A 16,441-nucleotide genomic window follows, 5' to 3' on the forward strand; every position below is an offset into this window, starting at 1 on the left:
CACCGCTCGGTGCAGACCGTTCTAACACTGCTGACGCACGCCGTTATTGCTGTACTATTTTTTGTATGCAATCGGTCAGAAACTACTGCACGGGAACGAGCTCGTAATGCAAAAAGACAACAGACAACTCCTACGCCGTTTCAAACGAGATATATGTACAAAAGATATTTACAGGACACCCATCGATATGCTGTGTTCATAAATCTGCTTATAAATATATCAGCGTCCACAGCAACCCAAAGAAAAAAAAGAAAGTTAACGGTAACGAGACCGCACGTGCAACGAACACACCAGAGAAGCACACCGATCGTTCAAAATTACCGAAAAAAAATGCTCGAGGGGGGAAAACAGAAATTTACAAGCTTTTCCTCATGCTCAAGTGTGCATAGTGGCAGTTTGTACAGGTCCTTACATGGAAACCTCATCTGCTGCTCGACTGACCTTTCCTCATTTTGCAGATCAACTTTCCTCAAGCCCTTAGAAAGAGTGAAAAACCAAGATGCCGTCACAGCTGTTCACCGACCACTGATGAACCTAAGCCTACGTGAGATGACTCCTTTTTTTTCAGATGGCCATTCTTTCTTTCTTTTTGGCACGGTGGCTGTAGACACTACGATGTATCTACCGCTGGGACACCAATGTCCCGCCATGTACGCACGTTACGGTACAACCATCCACGCTGCTGAAAACTAACGTGAAACACAAGCCGAGACAATCCATGTCGTGCCCTTAAGAGACCCTGTTTTTGTTCAGGAGCTCGATAAAAAAAGGCGGGGCCTTCTCAAAGAGCAACATTTCGCGAGGCTGTTGCAATCCTTGGCAACAGTCTGAGTATGTATTGCACGATAGATTTATCGTGGTAACACAACGTATGTACATATTTGTGTCATCGACTTCTGCACAGATTTCTTTGTTTCCAAGCGCAGTAGTAAAATGTAGAACACATTAGAGATGTCAATTTGTGACATTCAGGGGGGCAAGATGGTGTCACCTTGAAACCAACACAAGAGGAAGATGATCCATTGGTTGTGTCGTTCGTGATTTACAAGAAAAAAAAAAATGCAATTTATGCCTTCCCTTTCAAGAAGCGGGATAGTGCGGAGAGACTTCAGATTGGTCTCCTCAAACACCCTTCCGCTTTGACTGAACAGATCATTTGAGGTGACCAATGCATGACTCAATGGATAGCTTTTTTGTTCTTGTGTTGGCATCAAGGTAACCGCATCTCACCTTATTTGAGGAGCAATTTTTCTGCACATCGGTGCCCCTTTAACGTATGAACGGAATGACAACCTCTCCCAATTTCAGTGATTTACAAAAGTTTCACAGATTTAAAACACTGGACAAAAAATAAAAAGTAAAATAAGTAAAATGCACAGCTTCCAAGCACACAGAGAGAGTGACAGGAACTTCAAAAGAAGAGTGCATGCATGCTGACTCCCCAGAACAGACTAGAGTTTTTGTTTGTAAAGGCTCTTATCAACATAACACTCTTAAAGCTAAACAGGAAATAAATAATTTACATGAGCATTCATAACGACAGGGTAGCATCCTTTCAGACTGAAAGCGCAAGAAAAAAAGAAAAGTCAAAATCACAATGTCAAGGAAAAAGAAAAACAGCTCAGGTTTGGATAGAACCATCTTGTGGAACCTGGCTCAGCTCACATATTCACATTGTGACCAAGAACAGCGTTCCTGCCATAATACCAGTCCCCCGTTTTTCCCATCCATATGAAGTCGCAGATTTCCTCGAATAAAAGGCGTAGTTCTTCCATTCACCAACGACTCCAGCAGAACGTAAAGCAAAAGGCTGGTCTGAGGATGAGAGAAGCTTTTAAGTAATCACCGGTTACATAATCACAGGCAGGGTTGACACGCATAACGCCATAACTTCTTCAAGAGCTTCCCGCCTTGTAGAAGTGGAAACAGGTCAAGTCTGTCAGTTCAAACAACAGAGCTGTTCTGAGAAAAGCATACAACCCAAGACACAACCTGGGAATCTGCATTGCCTCGCAGCAATTCCAATGCCTCCTAGAGTAAACATAGGGTTCTTTGTATTCGGGTTTTATGATTTTTCAAATTCGGGAGGGAAAAATCGGGTGCTATTTACCAGTGATGGCCAGTAGTTAACTACATGTAGTTAAACTACCTGATTGTAGTTAAAAGTAGTTATCAACTACTTGCAGCAATGTAGTGTGCAACTACTAGTTAAACTACTATTTCGAGTAGTTAACTACAGTAGTTAGGTTACTCCAGGCGCCAACTACTTCCGATTTTGCCGCAAGCTTTACGGCAGGGTTGCGCTTCCGACTTTTAACTTCATCTATTTGCCTGATGAGAATGGAGGTGCAGAGCAATTGTGCTGTGCATGTGTACTAAATCTTCACTTTTATCACTGCTTATGATTCATATTTAGGTGTCCAAGAACACTATAGAATGGGATTGGTGTTGATGGACAATGTTAAGTAGTTAGAGATGTAGTTAAAATACATTGCAGTAGTTAAAGAAGTAGTTTTAATTACCTCCAATGAAAAGTAGTTGGACTACTAGTTAAACTACTCCATCGCAAAGTAGTTAGTAGTTATAGTTAAACTACTGCAGAAGTAGTTAGTGGCCATCACTGCTATTTACACACGAGAATTCGGGCGCTATAATCTCTGTTTGGTACGTCACCGGGGAATTTTCGGGTGAAACGAAAAGGCATATGAAACAAACCACTGCTGTGACACTGGGACGAGAAACAATAATCTTTATATTTCCGCTCGGAACTGGGATAGTGAATGACCGCGGTATTCAAACACTTGCCCAAGCTACACAAAAGCTAGCCTTGGACTCCTGCAGGAGGGGATCATAAACGGAGGACAAAACAGGTTGCCACAAACAGCTCTCCTTGCTGGTATTATGATTCACTTTTCCGACGGTTTACCGACAACGACAAGTTGAAGGACTGCAAAGATTTAGGGTAGACATCGGGTTTTACCCGAATTCTCGAAAATTTGTTCGGGGAGAACTATCGCGAGAAATCGGGTTTAACCCGGAAACGAAGAACCCTAAGTAAACACAGCCTGATCGCTTAAACGACATGGCGTAGCCATTAAGGGTTTGCCAATAATGATGTGCTTTCATTGGCCGTAGCTATGGAAACGAGCCACCAACGGCCGCATGGGCAGCTACTAGTAGCCACTGAAAGCCTGCGTTTGAAATCGTCTGCGGAGATTCACTACAGGCTTTCCGCATCTAGGTGGCGTTGGCAATGCCCAGCTGAACTCAGTGTAATGACTAAGAGGAAGATAAAAGGAAAAAAAAAAAGAAAAAAAATGAGTGTCTTTGTTTCAGCTGAAGTTTGCAAGGGACCCTGAATTCATATAGAACCTCGAGGTACACGCAAGGTGAAAATTGCAGGAGCGTCATCAGGTGGTAAGCAAGATGAAGTCAGCAACTCCTGTTTGTTCAGCTTTCCAGTGTAAAGCATGAACCGCATGCCCCAAAAAGCGTCCAGATTCTTTCTGAACTGAACACGGGACCAAACTTTTTTTCGGAGAACAGAATTCCGGGCCGAATTCGAAATTGTCTTCCGATTCGGCACGATGCAGTGATGCACAGAAAAAAAGTTTGGTCCCGATTCCGGTTCGGACAGTTTTCCCCCGAGAGTTTTTCGTGCCATGCGGTTCAGCCTTAACCGTGTTACCCCTGACCGAAGGATTTTTTTGTTGGACAGTCCCTCGAAATCCAGTGCCAAATTGTTAATCTTAACATTTCTGATTCTAGCTCTACATTTGGTTACCTTGCTCACCACCAAATCATTTTGTCAGCTTAACCCTCGTGATGTAACACACACACAGTCTACTACACAGAGTGGCAACAATTCAAATAGGAAGTTAGGCCTCACCCAAATGTAGCAGGCGGCACAGTGGCTAGCAGAAAAGGCTCACTCTCATACAACGACACCTTTTCCTAAAGTAAGAGATATCAGTGTCGTCGTTTCGGAGTGCTCACGAGGAAAAAAACTTGGGTCGTGACAACCAGCTTTGGAAGCAAAATCAACGTCATCAACGTGAACACAGGTAGAAATCGGCCACATCTGGCAGCCGATCTTAACTGCACATAGCTTTCCTTCAGGTTCTAGACCAGACAGCGCAGCTCAAGGATCCCAACAGATCCAACCCTTCCAGATCTACAACCGCTCTCCGGAGACTCGAGAAGTCACGGCGACAGCTCTCAGATCGGGGACGTACACATGACCTCCTGGTGCCCTCTAAGATATGTGGAGGTATGCTCACAGAGCCCTTTCAAATGAAAGGAAAATTGAGGCGAGATGGTGGACGCAAGCACTGACATACCCGGTTTGTTCTGTCACTTGAAGAGAAATGCAATTTCAAAAGCAAAACTGGAGGAATGTAGCATGACGGGATGGATAGTAGGCGAAGACAAAGAAGCCACGGAAGCAGTCTGGACAGTGACATTACGTTTCCCCTCCGGACTTGCGTGTGCATCTGACCGATTGCTTCGATCAGTCTGCTGCCCCCTGGTTGGCGACTTGGCTGCTGGCAGAAGAATCGCCCGACCCTTCCTGCGACGCACTGGCGTTTCCCATGGCTAGCTTCCTCATCTGTCGGATCACAGCAGTAGCATTGTAGGCTTGCTGCGGAGAGACGTAACGTGGTCCTCGTCAAAATCAAGCAACAAAGAAATCTGGTAATGCAGGTGTACCCAAAGTCTGTGTGCCTCAGTGTAGAACGTTTAGAATTTATAGCCAAGGGGCAGATCTAACGGGGGGTGTCTGGATTACGACCTACTAGATTATAACGACCGTGTCGTAGGAACCCCTTCCCAGCGCCGCATTTGGAAGCTAGGGGTGGTGCTACTCATCGGCTCTGTTATTGCTTCCTCAACTTCTACAATACTTTGTACTTCAGCTTACCTTAGTATTTTTGAACAAGCGGATGGATGAACAAGGAGATGTTTAATTCTAAAGTTGATTATCATCATCGTTCTACGCGTTTTCGTAGGAGCTGTAGCTGTCGTCTGCTACGGTAGTGGTACGTCCGCCTTCTGCGCGTTCAAAATTCAAATTTCCATTGTCTAATCACGATGTAGATCTCGTGGGCTGATAAGTAGCGCCTCTAGCGGATCGTGCGGACGGGCTCCTCATAGGGGTTGCCGATTATGACATGGTCGTTATTATAATCCAGTAGATCGTGATCCGGATGCCCTGAAACCCCCCCCCGCTCATCTCCCCCAGAAAAATCCTGGATCTGCCCATAGTGGTAATCACGCTTATAGTTCTAGTACCCCCTACAATTATCAGGAACCACCGTCATGTGACAAATGCCGCCACAATGCGTCCCAGTGTTGTCAGACGGTGTTTTCCAGTGTCTATAACAAATAAAACTTTGTAAAATGAGTGAAATAAAACAGTTTAAGATGAGTTGGAGTTGTGTGGCATGCTTTTTTCTGTTCTGTCATCGTTTATAAACGGTTTAAGTCGATCTTAAAACATTTTGGCAGTTGTTGCTACGGCGACTATGGATTACATTGAACTTGAATTCGTAGCATGCTACAATCCGTAATGACCAAACTTCGGAGCACAATGTATCCAGACATAAGTTCTACACTGACCCATATTCCAGTGCGGGGTTTTTCATGCTGATAACTATGGGACAGCATATGGCTGCCACTGGCATCTGACGCTCCGAATAGGAAGAAATACATGGGAAACCGGCGCCTTAGGCCCACAACCTACAACCTTATACGAACGAAACACTGTAGTTATAGCGCACATACTTGCTGTCCAGAGAGTTCATGGATAAAGATACGAAAGCAAAAGAAAGCAACATTGAACACTACAATGCGCGTCATGCTAGAAGGGTGATTTCATTTTGGTTCTTCGATTTTCGTGATTGTTTTTTGTATGAAAGCACCACCCCTGTGATGAACAAAAGCACTTCTCTCGGACTTCAGATACGTAGCAGTTTTTGAGAAATAAAATAAAATGTGCGTCGATGTCGGCGATGATAAAATGTCGGCGATGAGCTGGCCAGTGCTGCCCAAGCACTTTTAGGGCGCCTCATTCGCTCTACGTAGAAGTAAGGGGTGCAAGACCTTTTCAGTGCATTATATACACACACGGGACCGGAACATTAATGCTAAAATGATTATGTGTTCCGCGCCACACTATTTATAAAAATTGCAAAAATGCGAATTCTGCTCAAACTTCGAGCCTCATTTCAAGGACGATATACATACGAATGTTAATGAGTTTTACGTCGAACGAAAGCATATTAATAGCAATGAATCAAATGATACATCTCATGAGGCTGTAAATAACTCACGAGACAAGATATATTAGTTAGAACCGTGCACAGTACGAGTAAATGCGTGAAGTTAATTTGTAAGCCGGTTCCTTGAAAAACACCACATCCGATTTTAACGAGAAAATTTGTGCGCAGCACATATAGAAGTGATCATTGCATTCACTGATATTTGCATGCAATAAAATTGCATTTCTCTCTCACCAGGAGCACTAGTTCAGTGTCATGTACTCATAAGTTGACCGCCACACCGCATAATATCACACGGCACTAGTGGGCTCACGTTGTGTGACGTTCCCCTGTGTGAGCACCTGATCTGATCATTCATCTGATCTTTTTCATTCATTTGAAAGGCTTCCACCAGTTCACGTTCGCACTTAGGCGCGCCCCTCCCAATGATCGTCACACCATCAAACGACGGAGAGCAACCGCACACTTTACAATGCGTAGGCAAGTTAGCACTGCGACCAGACCTGAAAGAATATTTGTGTTCTTTAAGCCTTACATGGTCTGACCAATATACACCTTGCCACATGGAGAGGGTATACGGTAGACAACATTAGAAACACATATTTCAAAATTTGACTAATATTTCTAATTTTGGCATATTTCACGAGAAAGGATGCGCTTTGTTGCGAAATAGAGCAGCGTCGCGACATGCGCTAATGAGAACGACCTTTCTCAGTATTGATTCCAAAACGAGACGTTCCATCCCGGAATATCCAGTAGTACGCACAAATAAATGACACCTAAACCCTCCCAGAGTAGGATTAATGCTTTAAAGTTATCGCTTGTTGTAAGAACACTGGAAGAATGGGACAGCCTACCTTCTGATTTATTTGTTAATGTACGTACGTGATGTTCCTTGATTTTTAAAAAGTGCTAAGAGACGTGATACAAACTTTTAGTACTTGTACGTATGTTTAAAAAAAAACTCTCGTTATGGCCTGATACAGCTCACAGTATTATTATATAAACATCATTATAATATAAATATTCCCGGGTGCAAGTTACGAGAAACAAAAAGATCAGATGAATGAACGTCACCAAAGGGGAGCCGGCTAGTGCTATGTCATATTACGCTGTGTGCATGAGCCATGTGTGGATCCAGGGCTAGCTGACAAAACCACACGCCCCTTTTCGCCCAATGGTGCAAAAATCGCAAAACTGGCTATACTTGCAGACACAGTTACTCATCATTTCTGGTTGCGTTCGTTTATTGGACTCTAGCAACTTGGACTCGAGTCTATGACTATCATACATCATGAGTCAGACTCTGACTCGCGCGAGCTTAATAAACGAACACAGCCAAAGGAATGGAAGTTGGGAAAGCAAAGGAACAGAACAGAAGAAAAGGTGCAGAAGCTGGGAAAGGAAAGGAACAGAACAGGAGGAAAGGAATGGAAATTGGGAAAGGAAAGGAACGGAACAGGAGGAAAGAGGGGATGTTGGGAAAGGAAAGGAACAGAACAGGAGAAACAGAACGGAAGTTGGGAAAGGAAAGGAACAGAACAGAAGAAAAGGTGCAGAAGCTGGGAAAGGAAAGGAACAGAACAGGAGGAAAGGAACGGAACAGGAGGAAAGAGGGGAAGTTGGGAAAGGAAAGGAACAGAACAGGAGAAACGGAACGGAAGTTGGGAAAAGAACAGAACAAAAGAAAAGGTGCGGAAGCTGGGAAAGGAAAGGAACGGAATAGGAGGAAAGAGGGGAAGTTGGGAAAGGAAAGGAACAGAACAGGAGAAACGGAACGGAAGTTGGGAAAAGAACAGAACAGAAGAAAAGGTGCGGAAGCTGGGAAAGGAAAGGGACGGAACAGGAGAAAAGGAACGGAAATTGGGAAAGGAAAGGAACTGAACAGGAGGAAAGAGTGGAAGTTGGGAAAGGAAAGGAACAGAACAGAAGAAAAGGTGTGGAAGCTGGGAAAGGAAAGGAACGGAACAGGAGGAAAGGAACGGAAATTGGGAAAGGAAAGGAGCGGAACAGGAGGAAAGAGTGGAAGTTGGGAAAGGAAAGGAACAGAACAAAAGAAAAGGTTCGGAAGCTGGGAAAGAAAAGGAACAGAACAGGAGGAAAGAGTGGAAGTTGGGAAAGGAAAGGAACAGGAGAAAAGGAACGGAAATTGGGAAAGGAAAGGAACGGAACAGGAGGAAAGAGTGGAAGTTGGGAAAGGAAAGGAACAGAACAGAAGAAAAGGAACGGAAGTCTCGGGCGTCACGAGGAGGAATCACCATCCTTTCGTCTCAGCGCGCGACAACCTGACCCAAACTGGCACGGTGATTCTCCCAGTCCGGCTCCATGCCAGTCCTGCCAAATAGCAATTCTGTCACAAACATTTTTATAAATTTTGCGGCATTGAAAAAATAATCATTTCAGCTACGCTAATTCAGTCCTGTATGTGTAGAATGCATGAAAAAAGTCTTGTATCTCTTACTTCTACGTAGAGTGGATGAGGCGCCCTCAAAGTATTAGGGCAGCACTGCTCAGCTACTTGCAGACGCTCGCGCGGTGCACATTTTATTTTATTTCTCAATAACCGCTGCTATCTGAACACCACTGTTCATCACAGGGGAGGTACTTTCACATAAAAAATAATCACAAAAATCGAAGAACCAAAGGAGACCACCTCGCATGAACCGAGCTGAAATGAAATCACCCAGAAGGTACCGCAGCGTGCAGTGTCGAGAGGTGCATGGCAGCACTGCATTATACGCAGCAGGCTGCACAAAAGCTCAACTTATTTAAAGAACAAGTTTACTGAAAAGGATTACTTATGTTGTGCTTCACTGTACCCTACAATCCTACGTGTTTATAACATACCACATATAACATAGCCGTTAACGCATAATATAACCGTTTATAACATACGGAACATGTACCCTACAGCGGGACACTGATTAATTACAATAAAAATGTCTTTTTTCTTGAGACAGTGACCTGGATACTGGGGAAAAATGCAAGCTATGCAGCTAAATCGCAGCACCACGGGGGAATTAATGACTACTGCTGTAAACTTACTCTCCATTTGGTCTTTGCGAAGTTCTTCTTCAACTGTTCGCTCACTGACCCATGTATGTTCTTGTCACTGGCGGTGTTCCCAGATATCCTGAAACAAGGAAAAATATCAACAATATCAGCAATAGGAGCGTATCTGTTATTAGTCCCCTCTGGTATTGCTGTGCTCCAGAGGGTAGCTTACCATGGGTGAGCTAATGCTTGCTTGCATGTGTACCGGTTCTCGACGTCTACACAGATTAGATGACGAATGAAGTCCTTAGCTAAAACAAACAGATGCGGTGTTACAATTTCAACTGCTGCAAGTATGCTATTGATTGATTGATATGCGCTTCTTACCCGAGTCTGAGATTTCGTCCCAGTAAGGTGAGTCGAATTCAAACTCTCCCTTTAGAATCTGAGCAAACAGGTTGGCATCGCTCTCATCGTAGAATGGAGGGTAACCACATAACCTAGATTGTAAAAAAAATCTGCCGCTGAAGCCACACAGTGTACAGGGTAACCGATGGAATGGCATTGTACATAGCGGAGAGCCGTGATATACGTTTAACTAGGACAAGCTCCACAAAAATAAATCCTGCTAAAGGACTTCCTGTAATATGGGTTAAACGGCAAGGCTGGAGTCCGTCCGTAAACAATATCTTGTTCCGACTTTTGGCCGACGCAAGCCCGACCTGCTGCTACGATTGTGGATGTCACGAGATAACAGTGACGACCGGGATAACAGTGATTGAGGAACGTTTCGAGGTGCGATGAAACATAATCAGCACGTTTTGTCTCGAGCCTGTAGTTTCTATGCTTGCCTGGACATAACGCAGAAGCTGCTGATAGTGATGTCACAGCAACAAGACCGTACGAGGGGTACCTAGAAAGTAAGCTCCGGTTGCTTATTACAGAACAAAAAGTTGATCTCAAAATGTTTCATCTTCACTACGTTACACCTATCGTAAACCTACATTTCTACGCAGTTTCCACAATTAGTGAGGCTCTTGTTTTGCCGTACAGCATACAGACAAACGAGTTTGTAGCCATTTACTCTCCCAGCTTACATTCTGGATGTGCCTTGTATTAATAATAGGAAACAAGTGATACATTTTGGGCAGTGACTGAGTGTTATAAGAGAGCATGCAACACGTTTTATGTTAGCACTGGTTGGAGTACAGGTGTGGCTAGAATGCTCAGGTGTGGCTCCAATCTCTCCTCCGCTTCAATCCGACTTGACTTTCATGACTACTTATTATTAGAGGCTGAAGTTTCAGGGTTTTACCCGATTCTTCTCCGAATTTGCACCCCGAATTGAAGGTTGCCTCTTTAGGGTGAAACCCGATTTTTACCAGGCAAATTGCCCTCTCTGGGATGTCTGAAGGTATGCACCATCTTACTTGTTCAGCAGAAAAATGTAGTTGCATCACCGTTTGTACCAAACCGCTACAGTTAGTTTGAATAACTGAGCCCGATTTCTCCCAGATTTTAGCGTAATTGAAGTTTTTTCATCAGAATTCGCATAAATTTAGTGCACATGCTTATTTACCCATTTTTTAGCCCCCGAATTATGAAAAAATATTTCCTGAAAACTTCAGGCTCTACTTATTATTTATAGCACGGAATCATGGAGGCAGGGATGCTTACAAACTTCGCTTCACTGTCGCCTAAAGGGACGGTCATAACCGTTCCAGCAACTAAACAACTATAGTAATTTTATTCCTGCTGGACCACTGACGACAGTATCGAAAATCCCACGCAAAATAGTGGCGTGGCCACGACCTAATACATTATAACGACCACGTCACAATTGGCAAACCCTGTAAGGAGCCCATCCGCACTATTCGCTAGGGGGAGCTACTCATCGGCCCGCGAGATCTACATCACGATTGGTCAATGGAAATTTAAATTTTGAACACGCAGAAGCGGACGTACGACTACCGTAGCAGACGACAGCAACAGCTCCTGTGAAAATGTATAGAATGATGATGATAATCAATAATTCTGAAAGCAGGTATCTCCGATGCTAAGTGATTTACTACGCCAACAAACTACTGATGTTGAACTGGAGTTTCAATTATAGAAATGTTTGACAAGAACAAATTTGTGAGAATACAGGTCGTCAAGTAAGTCGATTTGTCTTTTGTGGAGCTCATATTGTCGTGAATTCCAGCGCCCATACTTTTTCATACCCGCTACCTATATAATAGAGGTGAAATATAGGCTACAAGATTAATAAATATAAATAAATGAATAAATATATATAAAAATATAACAAATATATATATAAGGTTCTGCAAAATATAGGCCATATTTCACGGAACCTTAATTTCGGAAAAAAAGTTTGATCGCGAAAATCAGGTCCTCGTGAAAAATTTCTACTTTTACAGTATGCTGGAATTTCCCCCCCACCACCACCACCACCACCACTTGAAAAACGAGAAAACGTCACTCCAATAAGGGCCCGACTGAGAACCAATGAGGGCGCCTTTCTCCGCTGTGCTCCGCCCTCTCAGACGCCATTAGAGCTTCAGCGGCCACTGATCTTTGAAATTCATTTGTTTAATGTCTAAGCACTTTTTTCCGAAGAAAAAAAAAATAGCCAAGTAGTAGATTGTCGGCCGATGTCGAAAGTGGTGGCATCGGTTTTCGTAGATGGTTTTCCGGGTACGACCGGCCCTTTAAACGTCAGCGGCCGTGTTGTCTCGACTCTCCGGTATGTACCCAGCACTATGGCAGAGGGAAGAACTTACAAGATATAGGCTATAACACCTATTGACCAAACGTCAACCGCTTTTCCATATGGCTTCTGAGCTAATACCTCGGGAGCTGGAAAAAAAAAAAAAAGGCGACAGTTCCGGTTATTGCGGAAATTCGAAGGTTCCGTCGCTGCAATTCGCCGACCTGAGGAACACTCACCCACATAGCCAGGCGTTCCGCACGCTGTAGCCATGATTCCGGAATCTTCCATTTTGGACAATCCGAAATCGCTGATCATTATCTTCGACTCCTCATCCGGTGAGTAATACAGCAAGTTCTCAGGCTGAAAAATATCGAACCAAAAATAGTAAAAAGTGTAAGAGTGGGGAAAAAAACTAGGGAATAAAATTTTGCCAGAGAATAAACGCATCTTTTGACTGCAACAATGCGATAAAATGCGGTTACTGAGAGTTTTTCTTCAATGTGATTGCACAACAAAATTTTGAGAAAAAAAATGTAAACGTGGCAACTTACTTTCAGGTCCCTATGTACAACCCCTTGGGTATGCATGTAGTCTACTGCCTCTAAGATCTGCCGTATTAGATCACTCGCGTCTTTTTCAGTGTAGCTCCCCTTCTCAACAATTCGGTCAAACAGCTCCCCTCCAGTAACCCTGACAATGAAAAAGACATTAGCAAACGGAAAGGCGAAAGATTAGTACGTAGTAAGTTTCAAGAGAGATAACAAAAATGACGACGACACGAAATAATTTGTCTCGTTTCTTAGATCCACAAAAAGGCGTCGCCTTGCTTGACATGTGAGTGAGCGGACAAGAAAAAGGGAACGTGGCAATGGTGAAAAATGTGTTGGACGATCTGCCATTTGCTAGCAGACAAAGGGGCTGGGTCGATGCTGTGTGATCGGCAATGCAAGTGACTGCTAGAGTCCCGCTGCTGACACTCACTGGCTCTTGTTTTCAGGCTTTGTTTTGCAGTGACAACAGGGTGTGTTACCGAAGGATGCTACACAGAGCTAGAGCGGAGCAGGACAGTGCAAAAGCAAGTGAATTTGTCCTCAATTGACACGTAACTACGCAATTTTTAGTGCCGCGAAAAGTTAGCACATTTATAAAAGTGGAAGTGTGCATCTGGTTAAGCTCCAAAATTTGCGTGAGAAGGACTGACTCCATAAGAAAGCTCGTTTTTGTGGTAAAATAAATTATTCGAATGTTTCAATATCTTTAAATACTTATCATATTCACTTGCGAGTGCTAGACTTTTTCCATTTTTGCCTGTTAGCTTCCTATTTAAGCACCCTGTGACAAACGTAAGGAAACAGAAATATACGAACTTACAGTTCCATAACCAGGTAAACCTTGCTCTTGTCTTCATATGTTTCCAAGAGCTGAACTATATTTGGATGTTTCAACCTAGTTTTCGAGAAAAAAAGAAAGAAAACACTGATTCGAAACTTTCCTGGCCTCGTTCCAGGACGCGTTACCTTCTCAAAACCTTAATTTCGTTTTCTAGTGAATCTTCTTTTCCTTTAAGTGCTTTCTTGTCTATACATTTGATGGCGTGCATGACACCGGGGGTGTCTTTGCTTTCCGCCAGCACCACTTGAGAAAATGCACCCCTGAAATGCAGAAGACAACTCTTGTACAGCGCTAGAGAGATTGGGAAATTTTCTCTCTCTTTTTTTTAACGAAAATAACTGAAAGGAAAACGAACCAACATGCAATCGGAAGGACTAGGAAATGCTTTCACTTAGAAGCAGGAAGCGTGATACGTGCTAGGAATACGTTCACGCGTGACACTGTTCCCGAGCAATATTTACGTAAAGAGTGGACACAACAGACAATTTTTCTCATCTTCAAAATATCCTGTCTTTCCGAGGTGACACCTGATCCGGCCAAACTACAGGTAGCAGAAAAAGAAAGGCGCAATCCTAGCCACCTATGCGGATGGGTGACGCACGCGAATTCTCTACACATCAAAGGAAACCGTGTCCGTTTGCACAATCACCGTGAAATCCGCATGCTCCAAGTTGACGGGGACAACCACCTCGCAAGCGAATTAAGCACTTAGTAACAGAATTCAAAAACAAACCTTCGCGCATCAACTTACGTTCCGAGGAGGTCTTTAAATTCATATTTATCCTCAACACTGACTGCCTCCTTGTCCTTTTTTCGTTGCGAATCTTTCTTCCCGAACAAGGGCATCGTGAAGTCACTGCTACGGGTCCAGTTTCCGAAGAAAATGAACGGTTTTCTATGTAAAAATACTCGCTAAACACGACACACGGGCAGCCATGAGTACATTCCTGGAGCACTGGCCGCCATTTCGTGTGACGTCACGGCGAACGTCACCACTAGGGTTTTTCGGTAGGTGCCGCCAGTGCCGCCGCGCAAGAGAAGTTTATTATCATATTTCTTTTCCGCAACGGTGGTCCTGCAAAAGCAGACATCTCATCTGCTTCGAAATTTTGTCTGACCAGATGAGTTAGTGCACTGGCGAATAAAAGCCAAGTAAAAGCCATTTTAACGCGGAAGGAAATTCAGAAGCAGACGACAAGAGCATTGACGGAGGTGTGGAATTTGGAGGGTGTGGCCGGAATATCTGTTGAGTTCAAGGAATACCTTTGTTGGATCATGCAGTAAAACACAAAATACTGTATTCAATCATGAAATATAGAGGAGATTGTTGCGCCCGCTTGGATGTGTCTCTCCCTTTGTTTTTCCTTTTTCTCTTCTCTTTTTTCGAAGCTTTACGGAATGACAACTAGGCGTGGCAAGATTCACATAATAAATATGCGGGTTGCTAAATGAGTATTGCAGGCAGACACAAAGGTTGGAATGCAGTGGTGGGAGGCTGCTTCGTTGTTGTTAATCATTTACGGAGTAATTAATAAAAAATAATGGGTGACGTAGTGCGTTTTTCTCTGAATATGAGTGCCTGTCACTGGAGTGTCGAAATGGTGGAAGGCAGTGACTTATCCAGACCCCCCAACACCCCTAATTTTTGGCGACACCCCAATTTTTCTTTACGACGTACCTGTAATGATGACCCCCCCCCCCCCAATTTTTTGCTACCCCTCAATGTTTGCAATGCTTGATAAACTGCTGGTGGAAGGTACGTGAAAGTAGATAAGACGATATCGTGTTATATACTTTCACGTACCTTCCACTACTTAGGATATCGTATTTGTTGCTTTTTTATTCTTTAATACTTTTGACGAGCAGAACCTGAGCATAGGCGATCCTCTCTGTGTGGACGAAAGCGCAGCTCTGGGCTATTGATAAAATATATATAAGGGGGAAATAGCTGAAGCTCTAGAAGGAACACTAGAGTGGAATACTCGACTGTGCCGACTTATCTAACATAATCGTTGTGCTGTAGCTCAAATGACCTGCGATGTGCGTACGCTGTCATTCATGTTTCTATGTATTTCATATTACTATGTATTATGTACTATGTATTAATAAACACATAAAATAAACAAACAAATATTGCTTTTTGAGCCTTCTACTAACATCAGGAGCGGAAGAAATTCTGCCGAACTCGCACTTGACACCAATTCTTACGTTAAACATTAGCCCACTATTGATCACGCTTTATTTATTGTCACATGTAGGAACGACAAGATGCGATGTGTTTCGTAGGCGCACCGATAAAATATTATTGTCTCACTGTAATGAATTATAAATACAGAGCAAAAAAAGAAGAAGGAAAAACTGTGTCCTCGAGAAATAAATTCCGAGCGCATTCCACTCTATTCGCATTGTGTTACTGCCCCATTATTTCCATCCAGGCGTGTGTCGACTTTGATCCGATTCCTCAAGCTGGCCCAACTGAATCATGTTCTTCCGAGAGGATATGAAAACAGCAAAGCCAGCAAAGAAGCACTTTGGAAGCTTCTGCAGCCGCCACTACGCAAAATATCTGCCGACGGAGATATATCCCCGTAAATGCGGTTCGCTCGGCCCGCGGAACGGGACCTTCTTTCAGCGTTCCGGCAAAGGAAAAGAGGAGAGAAAGAATGATGAGTGAGATGGACAGGAAAGCGAAAGCCTGTAGCAGTCCATCGAGATGATGAATGTCCGCTGTTTTCAAGCATAAAGAACCCGCAATAATTACCCGAGGGCCTTTTGGGAGCTAGAATAGCAGACGACCGCCGGAAAACGAGCCAATAGCCAAAATAGCAGATGACTTTTAGAACGACGACCATTTGTTGGTTCTGCAAAGAAATCTGACATTAAACACACGTTATGTATTGCGCCATTTCTCATTTTGCTCTCGTCCGTGTATAAATAAACGGGAAAAAGAAAGGATATTTGCCGAACGACAAGACTTTGTTTTAACACAAGTTGAAGAGATGTTTAAATTTTCTTGACTTGAGAGTGGGGGTTATGGTCAGTGGGGTGTTCGATTGGAAGC

At 43.6% G+C, this 16,441-nt stretch overlaps 1 protein-coding gene across 1 annotated transcript; it reads right to left on the reverse strand.

Moving 5' to 3' along the window:
- Positions 1-575: 575 nt before the first annotated feature.
- Positions 576-14,370, reverse strand: LOC135399022 (calcium/calmodulin-dependent protein kinase type 1-like). Its single transcript, XM_064630647.1, has 10 exons — positions 14,132-14,370; positions 13,506-13,640; positions 13,360-13,434; positions 12,540-12,678; positions 12,225-12,348; positions 12,059-12,134; positions 9,663-9,775; positions 9,508-9,586; positions 9,327-9,414; positions 576-4,642 (listed from the first exon to the last, which is right to left on the reverse strand). Exons 1-10 carry the CDS (start codon positions 14,224-14,226, stop codon positions 4,511-4,513), a joined length of 1,056 nt encoding a protein of 351 aa, XP_064486717.1. The 5' UTR covers positions 14,227-14,370; the 3' UTR covers positions 576-4,510.
- Positions 14,371-16,441: the final 2,071 nt, after the last annotated feature.

Source organism: Ornithodoros turicata, chromosome 6 (assembly GCF_037126465.1).
Source record: "Ornithodoros turicata isolate Travis chromosome 6, ASM3712646v1, whole genome shotgun sequence".
NCBI classification, from domain to species: Eukaryota; Metazoa; Arthropoda; class Arachnida; order Ixodida; family Argasidae; genus Ornithodoros; species Ornithodoros turicata.